Source organism: Penicillium canariense, assembly GCF_028826845.1.
Source record: "Penicillium canariense strain IBT 26290 chromosome Unknown utg000006l_segment0_segment0, whole genome shotgun sequence".
NCBI classification, from domain to species: Eukaryota; Fungi; Ascomycota; class Eurotiomycetes; order Eurotiales; family Aspergillaceae; genus Penicillium; species Penicillium canariense.
Window position 1 is genome coordinate 277,217 of NW_026622733.1, and position 17,733 is coordinate 294,949.

At 56.0% G+C, this 17,733-nt stretch overlaps 8 protein-coding genes across 8 annotated transcripts; 1 reads left to right on the forward strand and 7 right to left on the reverse strand.

The window, feature by feature from the left end:
• Nucleotides 1-213: 213 nt before the first annotated feature.
• N7482_008085 (uncharacterized protein) lies at nucleotides 214-1,347 on the forward strand (the record flags this gene model as incomplete). Its single annotated transcript, XM_056690209.1, has 2 exons — nucleotides 214-437; nucleotides 1,053-1,347. The coding sequence occupies 2 exons, from the start codon at nucleotides 214-216 to the stop codon at nucleotides 1,345-1,347; spliced, it is 519 nt and encodes a 172-aa protein (XP_056539974.1).
• Nucleotides 1,348-1,523: 176 nt separating this feature from the next.
• N7482_008086 (uncharacterized protein) lies at nucleotides 1,524-1,844 on the reverse strand (the record flags this gene model as incomplete). Its single annotated transcript, XM_056690210.1, has 1 exon — nucleotides 1,524-1,844. One exon carries the CDS (start codon nucleotides 1,842-1,844, stop codon nucleotides 1,524-1,526), a length of 321 nt encoding a protein of 106 aa, XP_056539975.1.
• Nucleotides 1,845-3,836: 1,992 nt separating this feature from the next.
• N7482_008087 (uncharacterized protein) lies at nucleotides 3,837-4,182 on the reverse strand (the record flags this gene model as incomplete). Its single annotated transcript, XM_056690211.1, is given in 2 exon segments — nucleotides 3,837-4,028; nucleotides 4,048-4,182. 2 exon segments carry the CDS (start codon nucleotides 4,180-4,182, stop codon nucleotides 3,837-3,839), a joined length of 327 nt encoding a protein of 108 aa, XP_056539976.1.
• Nucleotides 4,183-4,882: 700 nt separating this feature from the next.
• On the reverse strand, nucleotides 4,883-8,481 carry N7482_008088 (uncharacterized protein; the record flags this gene model as incomplete). The annotated part of the gene is made up of 4 exons (XM_056690212.1): nucleotides 4,883-5,512; nucleotides 5,578-7,843; nucleotides 7,879-8,184; nucleotides 8,243-8,481. 4 exons carry the CDS (start codon nucleotides 8,479-8,481, stop codon nucleotides 4,883-4,885), a joined length of 3,441 nt encoding a protein of 1,146 aa, XP_056539977.1.
• A 38-nt stretch (nucleotides 8,482-8,519) lies between these two features.
• Nucleotides 8,520-9,941, reverse strand: N7482_008089 (uncharacterized protein; the record flags this gene model as incomplete). The annotated part of the gene is made up of 1 exon (XM_056690213.1): nucleotides 8,520-9,941. One exon carries the CDS (start codon nucleotides 9,939-9,941, stop codon nucleotides 8,520-8,522), a length of 1,422 nt encoding a protein of 473 aa, XP_056539978.1.
• A 2,298-nt stretch (nucleotides 9,942-12,239) lies between these two features.
• N7482_008090 (uncharacterized protein) lies at nucleotides 12,240-12,722 on the reverse strand (the record flags this gene model as incomplete). The annotated part of the gene is made up of 1 exon (XM_056690214.1): nucleotides 12,240-12,722. One exon carries the CDS (start codon nucleotides 12,720-12,722, stop codon nucleotides 12,240-12,242), a length of 483 nt encoding a protein of 160 aa, XP_056539979.1.
• A 1,114-nt stretch (nucleotides 12,723-13,836) lies between these two features.
• N7482_008091 (60S ribosomal protein uL11) lies at nucleotides 13,837-14,452 on the reverse strand (the record flags this gene model as incomplete). Its single annotated transcript, XM_056690215.1, has 3 exons — nucleotides 13,837-13,850; nucleotides 13,913-14,392; nucleotides 14,449-14,452. 3 exons carry the CDS (start codon nucleotides 14,450-14,452, stop codon nucleotides 13,837-13,839), a joined length of 498 nt encoding a protein of 165 aa, XP_056539980.1.
• A 424-nt stretch (nucleotides 14,453-14,876) lies between these two features.
• Nucleotides 14,877-17,495, reverse strand: sec23 (GTPase-activating protein SEC23; the record flags this gene model as incomplete). The annotated part of the gene is made up of 6 exons (XM_056690216.1): nucleotides 14,877-14,901; nucleotides 14,963-15,156; nucleotides 15,214-16,791; nucleotides 16,849-17,143; nucleotides 17,205-17,335; nucleotides 17,403-17,495. The coding sequence occupies 6 exons, from the start codon at nucleotides 17,493-17,495 to the stop codon at nucleotides 14,877-14,879; spliced, it is 2,316 nt and encodes a 771-aa protein (XP_056539981.1).
• Nucleotides 17,496-17,733: the final 238 nt, after the last annotated feature.

Below are 17,733 nucleotides of genomic sequence, written 5' to 3' on the forward strand. Positions count from 1 at the left end.
TGTTTTTCCTCTCCCCCTTTTCTCCTGTGTTTCATGGGGCTTAGCTTTGTGTGCCCGGAGTTGGATCGGTTTTCTGGACGGAGAGGAGATGTCCAAATAAAAAAGGGAAAATGGTGAATTGAAGTTCACTTTTGGGTTTTGGGATGTCTAGCATAATACCCCCTTGCGCATAAGGAATCGATTGTTGTTTCGACTTGACTAAACTCCCTAGCCATGTACCCGCATACTATAATCCTCGAACTTGGCTATCGCATGGACTGGAATCGTCCTGGCACGAACTGGGATGTTGAACAGTGCCAGGTTCCAGATAGAGAGGATCTTCCCCCCCCAACCTTCACCACGCACAATGCCCATCCATCAGCGCCATTCCCTCCTCCACGGTTTACCATCCTGGGCCTGGCCGTCCATTGGCAATTGCGAGTCTTGATAGACCCAATGTACGTACTGCGTCACCACTACGACAGTGCTACATCCTAGCCTCCAGTTCTCGAGTATGGTCCAAGGCACCGCGTGACCGTATCTGTCATCACACCGGCCAGGTGCCTACTGCCCGTACCTGCCGGTGCCATCCCCTCCCAATCTCCCTTCTTGGCCTCCCCCTCCTGTGTCAGGGAGGATGGGGGAGAAGGGGAAACCCACGACCCACGGTTCTCAGTGAAGAATGCGCCACCGAAACGCTCACGAGGCCGCAATGCAAGGGATGCCATCAGCATGAGGATCGTTTTCCATCCTTCGGGGGGAGGGGGGCAAAAGGCACGACGAGCCCGGAAAAAGCCCCAGCGAAGAGGCAAGATGGCAAGATGGCAAGATGGGGTGGCAGGCCGGATCCACCGGGGTGCATACAATGCACTTCACCAAGCAGGGCCACTGCACGGTGACGACTGAACCGACTGAACCACTCCGTACAGTAGGAGGACAGAGACGGAGGACACCTTCGAGACTCTAGACTCGAGACTCTCGCCGATGCCTTGGCACATCACACATCGCACATCGCACATCGCACATCGCACATCGCACATCGCACATCGCATATCGCATATCGCATGTCGCAGGAATGCCACAGACGGGAAAACCCCCCGGTCGTCCTGCACGACCAGGCCAAAGTTTAAACGAGAGGTTCGTCCGCGCTTGCAGCAGGCCCATCGCCCAACGGTCCCGTCGCCAACCACGCCGCCCCGATCGCTGGCCGATGCGACGCCGTCTGCGCTGGAGTGGCGCCGCTCGTTCCCCCGCCCGCCGGGGACCCGCGCGACCGACCAATCGCCTGATGCATCCATCGGACTGGTCACTTCTGACGGAATGAACGGCGGGGCTAGGGTGGTCGTGCATGCTGAGACAGGACCATGACTACTCCCTGTATGGCTGGCGAAAACAGGGACCTTTAGATGAACCGTGGACGTGGACGTGGACGTACATGGACATGGACATGGACATGGACATGGCTGGCCGGTTCGTAGCTCCCGTCACATTCCATCCTGCACAACAAACCACGGTGCGTCTCACTACACTACAACGGCCCGGACTCAATTTCCGGCCACGGCCCCAGTCGTCGCCGCACAGTGTGCAAGCGAGATCTCTCGGCCAACAACGAACGTTGGACCGTTGCCGATGTGTGTTGCCCTAGCCGGTGCCGGGCGTGCGGCGGTGGCCGTGAGTGGTGGCGGCGGGTGATCCGATCCACTTTTTGGGTGCTCTTTGGGCGGGTTTTTGCGCCGTGCGATCAGGATCGTGGGCCACTTGTTGGGCTGGGCCTGGACAATGGGGGGCGCGGCGGGAGGTGGAGGACGGGCGATGGGCGGATCGGCTACGCTGCGGCAGGAACAGAAGTACGATGGGCGTTGCATACGGCTCGATGCCGAGGTTTGCCATGCAGAGCGAGGGGAACGACAACACCACCTACTGTACTCCGTACGCAGGACGGGGAAACACCACCCTCCCGAGACAATTGGACCCTGATCCTATTGGTTTGTTGTTTTCAGCTGGAACCATCCCGCCACATCCACAGCCGACCACGGTCGTGATCGGGGGCCGAGCATCGTGATCGAGGTCGAGGAGGGTAGGCCCCGCCCCGAACCAGCGCGAGAATAGCCAGACGAATGGAGATGGATGCACGAGGGGAAATGATCCGGGATGATATGAAATCAGATGGCCATCGAATCAGCGCCGCAGAACGACCATCCCGAGTGATCATCGGGGGTACAGCAAATCAATAGTCGAGAGCTGATCTCTGGCTTCAGGTCACCACCAGCAGCAATCGCGCTACCGCCGCAGGCCTCGAGGCTGGAGTCGAGGGGGCGGACTACGATCGACTCAACGCAGGGCGCACGAGCGACCAAACGAGTTAGGGCCAGCTGCCCGTGATTTGGAATTAGAATCGTCGTAATTATCCGGTATGACGGGACGTGCATAATACCGTACACGCTTCCCACGGGATTGGGACCGAAAATGGGGACGGGACATCAGATAAAAAGACCCCCGAAAACCCGGTGGAAAGGTGGGTCCGGACGGGAGAGACAAGGGAGAGGGGAAAAGGACCAAGAAAAGGATGAAAGAAAAAACTGAATAGTGCCCGGTGACTTGGGATGTCTTGACCTTGACTCTTTCGGACGCCAAACCAGGAATGCTCGCGCCCGACCCCCTTTTCCACCGTTGGACGGAAATCGTCAATCGTCCCCAGACTTCGATCCTGGTCCCCGAGAGTCACGGGAGACAGCCAGACCATCCCGTGCTGGTCCCAGATCGGCCCAATTCTTCCCTGCGCAGGAGTAGAGTTTGGCGGCGGCCACTAGTTCCTGACCCTGCCAGGACCAGGTCCCGGCTCCTGCGCGCGATGACGGGCAAACGGTGCCAAGGCGATCGCGGTATGCGACCTCCTGTCTGTTTACCTGGCCGTTGGGCCAGTACCTTGGTACAGTACGGAGTACAGAGCTGCCGCACGACCCGTGGGTCGTCGGTAAATGGGTCAGGGGGAAGAAGAAGAAAGATACACCCGACTCCATCTTCCTTCTCGAGACTGTCGCGATGATCGCGGGGGATGCTATCGTGTGGTTATGCAAAGGGTATGTACTCCATACAGTACTGTACAGAGACAGTACTCCGTACTGTACTCTCAGTATGGTATGGATCCCTGTCTCGTTCGGTATCGCCCGTTGCGTCCCAAGCCACCGGATCCTGCGATCGACGCCTCGGCTCACCCGAACGGTACCCTTGACGCGCGCCCTGTTCGAGTCCATCGCGGAGCACTTTTCTCTTTTTCTCTCGCTTTTCTATTGTTTCTATTGTTCGATCGTATCCGCTACGCCCGATCCTGGCATGAGGCTGTAACATGGGGTTGAGGTACAGGATGAAACGACTCCGTACATTCACCAGGTACCGGCATCCATGAAGAAGATCGCTCTTCACGTCTCCAAAACAAGATCCACGCCTCCCATCACCATTCTCGATACACAGGGAGACGCCGTCTATCCTCAATGACATCAACCCCCCCGGCCCCGTCGTGCAACAGTCCTCGCCCCAGGGGGATGTGTTCCCCTCCCCACCCCCTAACCCCCTTCCTGGGTGCTGATTGGAGAACGGAGGATCTCGGTGCCATTTGGTGCGCTGGTCCCAACCAGCACTAGCGCAACAGAGGTACCCGCCTGTCGGGATGGGTCGCACTGGCGGACAGGATTGGGAGCGCACTCCGAATGATTTGCGCTTTTGGCAGGGGCACCAAATATGGTAGCCCTGCTAGCTCTGAAAATCACAAATCACGCTTTCCCCTCCCTGTCTTTCTGTCCGTCTGGCTGAACACGGTTATCCTCCGTCCTCTCGTCCACCGAGACCCGGTGCGCGGGTCAGGGGCGCAGCGTGCAGTTCAGGTCCAGGTTCAGGGACCGGTCATGACCGAGACCAGCCGTTCCCGTCAGCGCCAGCATCGATCGATCCGTAGGCCTGACCCGGTACACGGCGTACGGAGTACGGAGGACGGAGCACGGAGCACGGTAGACCAGGTGGTGGATCCCCCCTGTCTCCTCCGGCGAGACCAGCTACGGAGACAGTACGCACTAGCCGGTCTGCACGGCGTTCTCCGTACATGAAGGACTCATATTCGGTTGCGACGGGTGTCGACTCCCGCACCTCATCACCACGGCTCGCCCCATGCCCGGTGCACTGGCCAAGTGTCCGCCACCTCCAGCACATACTGCGGATGCTAGGTTCGATTCGGCTCTGGCTAGGCCTAGCCCTGCTAGGGCACATTCTGCCCAACCCAATTGACCAAGCGACCAACAACCAACCTCGGGATAACAGGAGAATAAGGCACATGGATACCTAGTGGACCGAGAGAGAGAGATAGAGAGAGAGAGAGATAGAGAGAGATAGAGAGAGAGAGAGAGAGAGATAGAGAGAGAGATGAGAGAGAGAGAGAGAGAGAGAGAGAGAGAGAGGATGCAACGCTATGCCTTAAAAGGTCCAATCTCAACCTAGAAAATATTCTTCGCCGTAAAAGTGAATGTATTCCCTGACTTCAGTGAGGCCAGTCGCAACCGTATGCAGAAAAAGGCATTCTATATCGCAGCGAGGAATTCCAACACAAACTCCCGGAGTTTCCCAAACGCAGCCGGCTTGCATACATCTGCCCATCCAACACCCAAGCACAACATGAAAATTCCAAGAAAATAAAATGACCCCGAGGTGGACGTGTAGAAGAGGAACAGTACACACAGAAATCCCCATCCCAGGGGGAGAATAAGTAAAGTATCAGATCAGAATCCAGCGGAAATCAGAGAAAAGAAAAACAAAACCCCCCGAGGTAGATGCAAAACAATTCTCAGAGAAAGATGTCAAGTCCGAACCAAAGTAGGAAAAAGAATCGCTTAAGGGGTATATTTCGCTGTGCACATCATAACCAGATATCGCCTTCTTCGCCATTCACCCATTGCGCCCACACCGCCTCGTACGCATCTTCGAGGTCGCGCACCCAGCGCGCGGTGTCGAAGAGCTTGTTCTTGTATCGCTGCATAAACAGCATCTGTCGAATGTCGGCCAGCCGGCCGCGCGCGCGGCCCTCGCCGCCAGGCACATATTGCAGGTCCATGCACAGCCGGATTGCTTTGTTCTCGTAGTCATCGTCCGACGAGGCGATGAGCTCCTCTCGAGCCCGTTGGCTGGTCTCACTACTAGGGAGTGCGCTGCTCAGGATACTACTTGCCATCCGCGAGCACATCTTGTACTTGTATCGCGGGAGTGTGAGCAGCGGGGTTCCACTCCACAGGACGTCAGTGGCGGTTGTGTGCGCATTGCACTCGGGCGTGTCGAGGAAAAGATCAAGGACCTTGGCCCGCGCAATATGCGTATTCTTCGGCGCCACGTCCGTGAAGATGATCCGGGAGGCTGTTTCTTCCCCGGCCCATGCCTTGGCGATGTCGCGCAGATTCTGTTCGCCCGTCTCCGGGAACCGGAGCAGCCAGAGGACGGCGTTAGGGATGCGCGCTAAAATGCGCAACCATGTTCGAAATGTCGTGGGTTCAATCTGGAACAGAGTTAGTCAAGAAACCCCGAGAGGGGAGAGAAGAAGTCGTCGAGCGCAAAGCGTACCTTGTACAGCTGATTGAAATTCCCGAGGATTATAGTATCATCGCTCAGCTTGGGAAACAGCTCCTTCCGCATCCTCCAGCGGCGCATCTGTTCCTCATCCCACGAGAGCGGTCGCTCACCTGCATCCGGGGCGCTCTGCCGATGATCGCAGCAGAAGAACGTATCCCGCGTGAAAACGATCTTCTCGCCGTAGACCCAGTCTTCAAGTTCCTCGCCATTGTCCTCTTCGAGGATCCGATCCTCGATGCGCGTAGTGCGTCGTCCAGGGCTCAGGGTCTCGGGCGGAATCGAAATCTGATCAGCAAGGATGTAATCGCACCACTCTGCGCCAAGAGTTCCAGCGAAGCCCATGAAGGACATGTGGATGGGTGCAGGCCGTGCGGCGAAGACTTCATTGCGGGCTCCGCGAGTGTAGCCATTCAGATTGATCAGGATGTGAATCCCATCGTCAACTATTTGCTGGACTAGCCGGTCCACCGGCCATCCGCTGGCGTCATGGAAGACAGGCGCCTCCCTCTCAATCTGTTGGCGATGGAGGGACCTGTCGCTGGCAGTGGTGGCATAGCAGTACGCTTTGACCTTGCTGGGATTGTGCAGCCCAAATACTGACTGCATCAGGTGGGCCAGGGGATGGTTATTAAAGTCCGAGGACACATAGCCGACTCGAAGGTACGGATTAGGAGGAGAGGGTGGCCGATAGACTGTCGCAGGGAGCCAGGGTAGTCGCAAGGTCGAGCATGAGATGCGCAGGCCGTTGCGCTGGGAGATCTGTCGGATCTGCTTGGCAGAGAGTGGGCAGGTGAAGGTATGGAAAGGCAGGACTGTCGGGGCGTTTGGAGCCGTGAGTGTGGTTGGGAGTTGAGGTCGACGATACTTCGAAGCAGGATAGTCCTTGCCATAGACATAGCGGTCCTGATACCACTGCCATGTGATTGACCGGATGGCACGCTCAATGAGACGGACAATACGAGAGCCTTCCCATTTCTTCCCGGCCCACGACTGGAGAATCTTGGCCAGGGACGACCTCCGACTCGAGCCAAAGCGGCCCGACTCCAAAGCAGTCGCCAATTGAGCAACAAAGTGCTCGGCGGTGCTTGGAGTCAACAGACCCCGGCCCCAGTATTCACCTTCCCGGAGTTGTCGGTCGACAATATCCACCACTCGCTTGATCCAGCCAGCGCCTGTTTCATTGCTTTGAGCATCTCGAAGCATGCCTTTGTCGTCCACATGCCAGCGATCACGGAAGCCACGGCTATGGACAATGCCTCCACGACCGACCCAGTTGCACACCGAGTTCAGCGCATTGGCCAAGCCACAAACAGCCTCGGCGAATTCCGGGTTTACCTTGACAGCGCGCTTGTAGTACGAGATAGCATCATTGACCCGACCAGCGTCCTTGACGGCGTTGGCCAAGTTGGCCAGAGCGATGTCAAAATTACCATCGCACTGGACAGCTTGCTCATACATCTTGATAGCAGCCTGGAGTTGACCAATGTCCTTCAGCAAACTGCCCAGGTTGGTATACAGGTGGGCATGGCGAGAGTCAAGATGCAAGCCGTAGTTGTAGTATGCCAATGCCAGAGAAATTCCGCTGCCGGGCACAACACCTGGGATCTCAGGATGCTGGCTCTCGCCATTGGGACGAACCAACCCTCTAGCTGGTGGGTTATTTTGAATGCCAGCCAACAAGATTCCAACGTTGTTGGCTGTAGAAGGACTCGGCTGTAAAGAAAGAGAAAGGTAGTAGAGGGCGAGGATATCCCGCACACCGGGTGTGGACTTTGGAGCACCGGATGAAACGGTCGACATTCCATCCTGGTAAATCTTTGCAAGCGATAGGAGCGAGTTACTGGTGGTGGACACGGCAGCGTTTCGGGAGATACCTTCAGCAACGTACTTCAGCCCTGGCGGGGTCCCACCGGCCCGGAAGACGAGTTTGGATGTCTGCAGAGCTCTGTCAGGATACAAGAGAACGCTCTCGTTGGACTCAGTCTCGGGCTGGTGATAGCCGTTACTTGGCCGATGAGAAAAGGCGGCAAATATCTGCTTGATGAGGCTCTGGATACCATGCCGCCGTCTCCCAGCGGCAATCAAAACCGCATCTTCAAAAGCAGATGCCGCCCCCGCATTGTCGCCAAGAGCATACAGCATATTCCCCTTGGCATGAACCAGTGCGAGCATTCGCCCATTGTCAGAGCCGGGGATAGCATACCCGCTAGTCGCAAAGCCAAGGGGGTAGTGATATCGAGCGAGCCCAGATTCAATCCTGGGGCACCTCCCATATCATCCTCGTAATCGAACGATACCTTGTCGCACATGCCAACATCGGACACGTTACTCTCGGCATCGCTCTCCGACTCGCTGGTATGCTCATCTACCTTGAAGCAATCACCATCCTGCGGATGGCGGAGCGAGTTCTGAACAAATTCGATGAGATTGACGGCTTCCCTGCCACGATGGCTGGTGCACAAGAGGCCAATCAAATGTTCGACAGCCTCAAAGAAACTAGGCCGTAATTTCACGGCACGCAGCCAATTCTGCTGGGCCTCTTCTCGCCGGTCCAGCGCCAACAGCGTTGCGGCAAGGTTAGAAATAGCTTCCACGTGTCTGCAGCAATATTAGGGTGAATCCAAAAGACGGTTGGGAAACGACAAGTATAACTCACGTTGAGTCGCGAGCGATAATCCTGGAATACCAGCGCATAGCTTTGTGGTAATCACCCAATCCATAAGCCAAACAGCCACCAAGTAGCATCCCATCAATCCATTCCCAGTGGCTTTCCATGCACAGATGAGACAGCATTTCCAAAGCAGATACCGCATTGGTCACAGGGGATCCCTCATTGAAGAGAGAACCAGAGAACCGCGAGCTGGCGGATCCCGGGAATCGACCAGCATCTCTCATCTGCGAGTCTGAGCCTCTGTGGTGTTGAGAGAACTGGCTCAATGACGGGCGTCGAACGTGCATGCTGCTTTGGGAATGCGGGGGGAATGGGAATCATCCATCCTCGAGTTGGCCAAAAGGCCAAGCTTCTGTCTTTGTAAGTCATATTGGCTGGATGGGTAGCTGTTGTGGCGGGGTATCTCGGAGGAGTGTTGAGAGAAGTCGAGGCCGGGTTGGCGGGGAGGTTTGGGGTAAATACTCGGTTTCAAAAAGCGTTGGCTCTGCCCATCAGCACCGCCGTTAGACAGACTGTTGCGGCGAGCTTGGTGAATCGTGGCCAGAAGATCGACATAGACACCATGTGCCCAGGATAAGATCTTCTCCTTGAATTCCACATTCACGGCAACTGTTGGTCCGGGGGCCTGGAAACCGCGTCCCGAAGGACGGCCGGTCCAATTCATTGGCTCGGCACTGAGCGGATTTGCTGCAAGCCCCGCGACGGGTCGATTGACGCGAGCATGGAATGGCAATTGATCCGAGTGTCGCGGAGGGAAGATGGGTTTTAAAAGAGGGTCTGGGGTGGGCAAGCCAGACGCAGATTGGCTCCATGCGAAGGACGTATCTGGGTGGCTGCCCAGCGGGATCTGAGGTTGGTTGAAGGCCGGCTGGTTCAGGTCAACAAATGGCGGGCCGTTCGGATTAGGAGAGCCAAAACGCGAATCACGAAACGCTGCAGGGCGATATGGAATATACACGCCGTCTGGCCAGTATGGACCAAACGGACCAGTGCCAGCTGAGGCAGTCGGTCCAACACACGGCTGAAGGGTCGCTGGCAGCACGGTCGGGACGTAGGCACCGTTATGCAAGATGAACCGTTGAGGCACCTGCAAGGGTAAACTTTGATTCAATACCGAGTCGATGCCTGGCGGATAGTTGACGGGGCGCACCCAGCTCGTGCCGTGGGCATCTTGCACTACCTCGCCAGCAGCAAGGGCGTTGCTGCCGTCGTTCTTGAACACAGGCGGGAAATTCATATGCTTAGAACCTGACGGGTCCAGGGCCGGCTGCTGCCAGCTGTCTGGCTGCAGTCCTGCCTGCGCCGACAGAAACTGGGTCGAGTCCAGCGGCGAGACCAGGATATGTTTCGTCGCGGGTTGAATCGTGGTATCACCGAGCGATCCATCGTAGCCTGCGGCCAGGGTTCCGTTCGGGGTCTTCCGCCTCAAGGCATGCTCGCCCGCAGCATTTGCATTGGAGCCGGAGCCAGTCACATCGCGGACATCGAGTCGTTGGACGGGGTGCGGCAGTTGGAGGCGCGATCGCGATATTGGATTGAACAAAGGTTTCGAGGGGTCGTTATATGCGGGAAAGTTTGGGTCATTCACGTCGTAAAGAGGTTGGTTGATAGCGTCATGGGCGGGATAGTGGTGAAGGCGGTGATGAGGCTGCACCGAAGGGAAAGACGCGACGGTCGGAAACATCTTCACCTCGCCTCGACCACCGCGGCCCGTCTCGTTCGAGAGGGTCCGATCGGGCAGCAGAGGGGTTCAGATTCGGGAAAAATCAACACAGGTCAGTTGAACTCGTGGACAATCAACAAGCATCCTCCTTGAATCGTTTCCGACACCGCATTATGGGTACCAAGCCAGCTCTCAAACGGTGGCGGGCGTGAGAGAGGAAGGGAGCAACCGTAGGGCGCGTAGTGGAGGCTTCACAGTATCGTCATCGAGGTCTGTCTTTGAAGTCGGGTGGTGTCGCGGGAGCAGGTCGGATAAGAATGCTGAAGGTTGGTCCGGGCGAGAGGCCAGGTGTAAGGATACAGAAGATTTCGATATTTTGGGGACGCAAGGGAGAAGGGAAAGAAGTCCAGCTCGCAATCTGCTGGTGTCCGAGACGGGGTGGGCCAATCAAATGCGGGCGATCTTGGCAGGAATTGGGTGAGGGTCGGAATCGCGGGAGAGACCAAGCGTGCGGAGGAGGAGGAGGGAGGAGATCCGTTGGACCAGCGTTCTCGCTGGTGTCTCCCGGAGATGAGGAGCGTGAGGAGGAGAAGGGGGAAGGGAAGAGAAGAGGGGACGAGGTGAAGGTGTCAGGCCAAGTCTCGAAGCGTCGCACAGTCCGTCACATAACTACACAGAAGAGCTCACAGAGTAGTTACTACGCCAGGACCCAGCCAAGCGCAGTGGGGGGAAGGACGTGCGGATCGCCCACTGGGCCGTCTCTTCTACCTCTTCTACCTCTTCTACCATCGCGCTCCTCTCACTTCTCTCGACCTTCGTCTTCTACTCCCTGCCAACCTCCTTTTTCTCCTCCTCTCTCCTCTCTTCGATCGCTTTCTCCCTGCCTCCCTGCCTCCCTGCCTCTCTGCCTCTCTGCCTCTCTCTCTCTCGCCCCGGGCCCACCGACCCACTCCATCCAACGGCTGAACCCTCTTCTAGGCTGGAGTCTCCAGCCAGCAGCCCACGTCAGTGGACCATTGGTTCCGTCCCGGGCGACTAGTCATGGATCGGTGACGCCCCGCCGCGGTGATCGAGTCGAGCCCGGTCTTGTCCTGCGTTGCGAGAGGTGGATCCCGCCCCGATTGCGGGACTGCTCGCAGCTTAACTAATGAGCTGAACCTTGCCAGGTCTGACGCTCGATTGTTCCTCCCATCACACACGATTTTCCCGGGCACTGCGGCGAGCCACGCACTCCCAGGCTAGCCTTAACTATGGACTCCCCCTTCTCAAGGACCCTGGCCGGGAAGGAAAGGGAAACACCGGTAATAAGATGACTAGTGGCCTCTGACTTGCTGCCACTTGCTACACCCATGCAAGCCACCACCTCCACCGACCGTCTCGGTTTCTCGTGTCCGGGTGACAAGCGCAGCAGGCCCCCTGTTTGCCTCTCCGGTCGCCGCCTCAGCCTGCGATCGTTTCCGACTTGGGCCTGATTTCTGGGGATGCGGACAAGGATGCTCAAAGCCATCGTCTCTGATTTTCGAGATTTTCCCTCTCAAAATAGACCCGAGACTGTGGATCGCTCGGATCGCTTGGAAGAATTGCCTATTTTCTAGCCCTACATCGAGCTAGCTGACTCACTACCGAACACAGCACCCAACAATAAATATGACCTCGCATCCTTCGTTCGCTATTTGCTGGGCGCAATGCACGGTCGTTCTGGGGAATGATTGAATCTTCTATACCGGCATCCCACACCACCTCCCTGGCCTCCAGCAGACGTACGGTGTAAGCACCAACAGGATGCGCGATGTTTTCTATGGGGGACACTCTGGATTCAACGCCCTCCATGTCACCTGCCGCCGCGATCGGCAAACTCACCCTCCCCACCATGACATCCTTGGCCTGCACATCGTCCAAGTGGCATGCGGGTCGAGTGGTACAGGCAGGTACACCGTCTACACTGTCCACACTGTCCACACCGTTTCAAATGCATAGAAATACCGGGTTTCACGTGGACGCGACCTCCACTCTCATCAGTAAGTACAGATGGGCTGTAGAACACGTCGACACGAGGATCGACCGAATAAGTGTAGGCGCTACGAATCCCAGGCGGTCGATATTCTCACGCCAATATAACAAAAGTGATCAACCAATTTCCCCAGCACTGGTATACGTAGATTATTCCCCTGAAGTAGAATTCTCTTCGCTACCGTCATCTCCCCCCAGCCTCATTTGCCCGTCGATATTCCCCCACCCTATCCGCAAAGCAGCGCACGACCGCTCCAGTGTATACAACTCCCGGCTCGTCTCCACTCCCGTTTCCCCCTCCCCCCCTCCTTAGTGGTGTCCCAGTGGAGGCGCCCAGCACGCCCGCCTTATCAGGGGCGGCCAACCAGCAATGATCGGCGGGGTGGGTGGAGTGGCTCTGGGGGCCACCACCAGTCTGAGCTGCATGCCCGTCGGTTTCGGTGCTCTCGGTGTGCCCTTGCTGACGGTCGACCTGGGGGCCTGGGGGACAGATGAACCGACCGACTGGCGATTGACATCGCAGGACAGAGTCTGCTGGGAGAGGGTCCAATCACCGTGGCGCCTGCGGAGGCTCGACGCGTTGCTCGAGACTGTTTGTCGTGTAGGGTCGGCGGCTGGGGCAGAGAGCCCGAGGTTCAGGCGGTCCTGAATGTTGGGGCCGTTGGGGTGTTCCAGATGGTCCAGAATGCTATGGTTTGTTCCACGGGTGCTGGCGATGGCGCAGACAAGCTCATCGCCATATGGCCGGGGGGAGGGATCGCGATGTGGGCAGCATCCACCGATACTGCACATTCTTATAGTGGATGTAGTCCACATAACGCGATGCATCAATTAAAGCCACAGTCCTGTGTGGGTGATCACTGCTGGGTGGGGGGAGTTCGGCCGAGCAAAGGGCTGCTAATCAAATTAAATGGGACCGGTGTTCATGTAGCTTGGGTTCATGATTTGATAACCTATATATATATCTCACGCATCTTGCCCGTAGAAGTACCGGGGCCATGCGGTCATCCGACAGTCTCGCTCGGGACAAGGACACCCATAGTCCAGCGTTGATTCCCGAAGAGCTTACCAGACAAAATCCGGGAAAGAAGCTGTCGGGTTGAGGTACGCCTATATCCCTGAGAGTCCACCCAATATGCAGATTTGGTGTAGATCATGTCCCATGGTGATCGCAGCATTCTTGCACATAGAAGTAGCTGCGAAAATAACATGTCACACAAGACGAAGCCTCCTTACATGCAGTATTCTAGGGAAAAGGATGTACAGAATTGCAAGTATGAGAAAGATTCATTAACTGAGAATAAAGATATAGTCCAACTGAGTAAGCGACAACTACGAAATCGAGAACAGGTGAGATTCTCGATCGAAGGATGTAGACCACAAAAATGGACCACTGTAACCACAGCGACAGACATAAAGTCTGCCACCAAGGCTACCGCGGTGAGTAATGGGTCAATTGCTCTTCGTTGCTTAAAATAAGCCTAAACCACATTGGAATAGTGTCCAAACCCCGTAGGGAGAGAACGGTAAGGGCCAGAGTGTTGCAACGGTTCCCCGAAGGGAGTGATGGAAGATGTACTGCACCGGGCAGGGATATATGCCTTGGCCTGCATCCTCGTCGCCAAGTAGGGGTGAAACGAGAGGAAGCAGTCAAGGTTAGATGGATCAAAAGGGAGAGAAAATCTATACGAACGGGAGAGAAGAGCGCGGGCGATCGAACTGTTCATTCGGAGACTCGCGAGAGAACGAAGAAAACAAGGTATCAGGTCATAGCTCATGAACATGGGTTTCTTTTTGTTTGGAGGAAACGGTCCTATTCTGCAACTAGCTCCACATTTTCAGCGGAAATGCTTGTTGTTACAAGAGTAAGTAGCGTCCTCCTCTTTTCCGTTCAGCAGAGAGGAATTTACTCCTCCGGAACTGCACATTTGTCAGTAAGAAGACAGGGACAGATGATATACCCGATCATAAGGAAAACTCACCGTCAATCTCGCCAGCCTTGACATCGTCGGAGACATCCTTGGGGCTGCGGCCATCGACCTGGCAGCCGACGGAGAAAGCAGTACCCAGAATCTCGAGGACAACACCCTGGAGAGACTTGGCCATGGAGCGGTGCTTCATGGTGCGGGCAATCTCAACAATGTCATCGAAGGGGATGGACTTGGTGTGCTTGATGTTCTTCTCCTTCTTGCGGTCACGAGGAGGCTCCTTGAGGGCCTTGATGACCAGGGAAGAGGCGGAGGGAACAACAGAGACCGCGGCCTGACGGTTCTGGATGGTGAGCTTGACAGTCACACGGAGACCCTTCCAGTCACCAGTGTTCTTGGCAATGTCTTCACCGATCTTCTTGGGAGACAGACCCAGGGGACCGATCTTGGGGGCGAGCGCAGATTGGGCGCCGACCTCACCACCAGTCACACGCAGGTGAATAACCTTCACCTCATTGGGATCGAACTTGGGAGCTACAGAAAGATGTGTTAGTCGCCATTGAAGAATTGACCCAGGCGATGATACTTACGCATGGCGAGTGCGAAAGGTAGTCAATCTGCCTTGGGTTGTCGAAGGGGTGGATGAAGAAGGAAAGAAAGAATTCCCAGCCGATCTGAAGAGAAGTCATTAGGAGCAGCCGGGGATCCACACTACCAGCTAGTCTAAGCGAAAGACCCAACTGGAACATAGGGCACAGCCCCAATCACATGACATAAACGGACGCTTACCCGATCGGGTAATGTGGTAGATGCGGGAGAACCGAAGCTTAGCACCTCGGCTTGGATGTTATTAGATCTAGAGGAGGCGATACGATGCCCTGGTATCAATCAATCCAATCTACTAGGACCTATATTGAATCAAAAAAGAAAGTAGCTAAATTACCGCTAAAGATACACATGACCCGAGGGATCGATGTAAGACCGCCCTTTGCTCTCATGGCTCATCGTCTAGTTACAATTAGCTCGTACCAGATACCGCCAGCCTATCAAGTTAAGTTAGTAAACGATCAGAATGTCATTTGCAGAGTTTGAAAAACCACTCACTTCATCAAGTGATCCATGAATGTCTGCAGCGAGACATCATCAGTGAAGATGGTCTGCGACGAGACGCCGCCGCCATAACCGCCGGTGGTGTGAGTGGTCGACGGGTTCAGCTTGGACAGAAGGAAACGGGCCTGAGAGCCACCGGCGTCACAGACAATGAAACGGGGCAGAGGGAAACGGTCGGCAATGAGTTCCTAAGTAAATAAAATTAGCTTGAGAGTCAATATCGGCATGAAATCTGTGTAACGAACCCTAGCGTCCTCCTTGGGCTGGTCCAGGAGCACCTTGAGGTTCTCGTAGCCCTCCTGGTCCTGGTAACCAGCTTTCCGCCATTCGGCAATTGTCTCACCGTGGAAGATGAGGATGTGGAAGAAGGTGTCGAGGAGAAGAATATGCGTGGGCTGGATGGAGGCAGAGTCCAGCAGGACGGGCTGGCTACCCTCTTGCTCCAGAGAGTACGAGTCCAAAGTGGGCTGGATCATGACCAGCGAGTCACCGGCATCCTCGTGATTCAGGACGTGGCGGTAGAAAGCAGTCTCGTCGGGGGAGTTGTTAAACACCTGCAAGAACTGGCTTCGCCGCAGGTGGAACATGAACTGCGGGTACAAAGTGAAGTTCTTCTCCAATCTAAATGATGTTGGGTCGTCCTTCCGGTAGTCGGCAAACCGTGAGCAGAGTCTAATCAACATGCGGTCCACCCAGCGCAGCACATCGGGACCATCATCCACCTCAGCTTTGAAGACGGCAATACGAGCCATGAGCACGGCAGCGGCCTCCTGGTCGAAAGATTGCGCCAGCGTGGGGTCGCCGGCAGGGCCGCTGAGTGGCCGTGCGGTCGTAGTCACACGCAGGTGGTAATGCCCGGAGGAGTGCTGGTAGTATGTCAAGAACTGCATCATGCCCCGTTGGGGACCGGCCTGCACGGCAGCGGGGCCACCTTGGTTGGCAATCTCAAAGTAAACACCGTAGCTGGAGGACGGATCGATACCGCACATCTTCCACGCACAAGTGTTTCCAATACCGCATTCCGTTTCACCAACCGAACTGGACTTCTTGTTCAGAGAAATTGCGTGACCAATAAGACCAGTAACCTTGAGCTCCTTGGTGGTCAGGACCTCCAGAGAGGCATTGAAGCCCATCAGTAGGTTGTCGTTGGCGTCCTTGTCGAATACCCGGACGAAAGATTGCTTGAATTGAGACGAGGTGAAGCTGTCCGTTAGGAGCATGTGGCCACCGGTGTAGTTGGAAAGGTTCTTCATCTCCAAAAGGCCGACCTGGTCGAGACAGCCGGCAAAGATGTCGACTATGTGGCCGTTGTTGGCAGCACGCTTGGCAAGAGCATCGTAAAACTTCACGGCCTTCTTGTAGTACTTGATGTTATCCCGATCAATATCGTGATGCGAACGGATGGGCTCCTTCAGCTCAGGCGAAACAACGTGGCCAGGACCCTCAGTAGCCGCACCACTCAGGAAGGCCATGATACGACCACCGGCATTCTGGAAGCTGGATTCGAGCAAGCCAACGGCGACGCTCAGGGCGACACCAGTGCAGCGTAGAGGTCGCTTGTCGTTGGCCACGGGCCACGGGTCGCGTTGCATTTGCTCGAGGACATTGGTGATCTGGAACTCAGCCTGCTGGACGGGGAGGAGGAAACGGGCAGCCGGGCCGAGGGGAGGGCGTGGCGGTTGCTGCTGAGGGGGCATGCCAGGGCGCGCGGCGCCAGCAACGAGGCCCAGCATCTCCTGAACCTGTTTGGCGTTGTAGTCCTTGTTGCCTCGGAATACATAAGACTTGGCACACTCGGCGTAGCCAAGCTCATGGACTTGGGTCTAATATCCTGTGGTCAATATCCTATCTCTTCCAAGTAGGAAGGGGGTGCATCCTACCATGGTGCCGTAGGTAATCAGACCGACGAGCGCATTGGGCGGCAGCAGAGACAAGCTCATGACGAGCGAGTCTCGGAGGGCCTGCAGGCTATCCTCCTCCTGGCAAGTGTCGACAACATAGACAAAGATCGGAGGAGCTGGGGCGGGTCGGGCCAATTGGTACTCGATTGTGGTGCTTTGCGGGTGGAGCTCCGGGGGTATTGTGTTCTCTGTAATGTCCTTGTAGTGCGGTGGAAGAGGATTACGCATCAAACAGAAGGGACAAATCCAAACTTTTGCGCGGGTGTCGACGGTGCTAGCTCAATGTCAGCTCACCGCAAGATCCGGGGAAGGAGCACCACTACGGCCGAACGTACGCATATGGGTTGAGCACAGCCCGGCAGGGTTGTTTGCAGGTAACAGGCTCATATTGAAGCAGTGGGGAGTCTGGCTTCTCCTTAAGAGGCGTATAGATGGCGCCAATGGGGACAACCAGTCGAGAGGCTTCCTATTTCCAGGTTTAGAGGACGATGCGACATGGAGTAAGAGGGGCTACCGCCCGACCAAACACGCACCATGCGAGAGCTCGGGAAAGTGTTCCAACTGAGCCTGATACCATCACGATCCTCCACATCACTCCATTGATCCTTAAGCGCTTCGTAATCCATCGTGGCGGTTGCTGTTCGAGGTCTCGGTCCGGTGTTGACAAGGAGAGGGGGAACGGAGCGAGTCAAATCGCAAGGGCACCGCGATATCGGACTACTCCAAGAAACGTTCTAGACAATAGGACCTCACCAGAGCATAACCCAGTCCCAAAACAAAAGACCCCAATGTCAGCTAGGGGAAGATGTTCGAGCGCAAGGTAGAGGAGTATGTTGTGTGAGGATGCCCGCCAGCAGTAAGGCC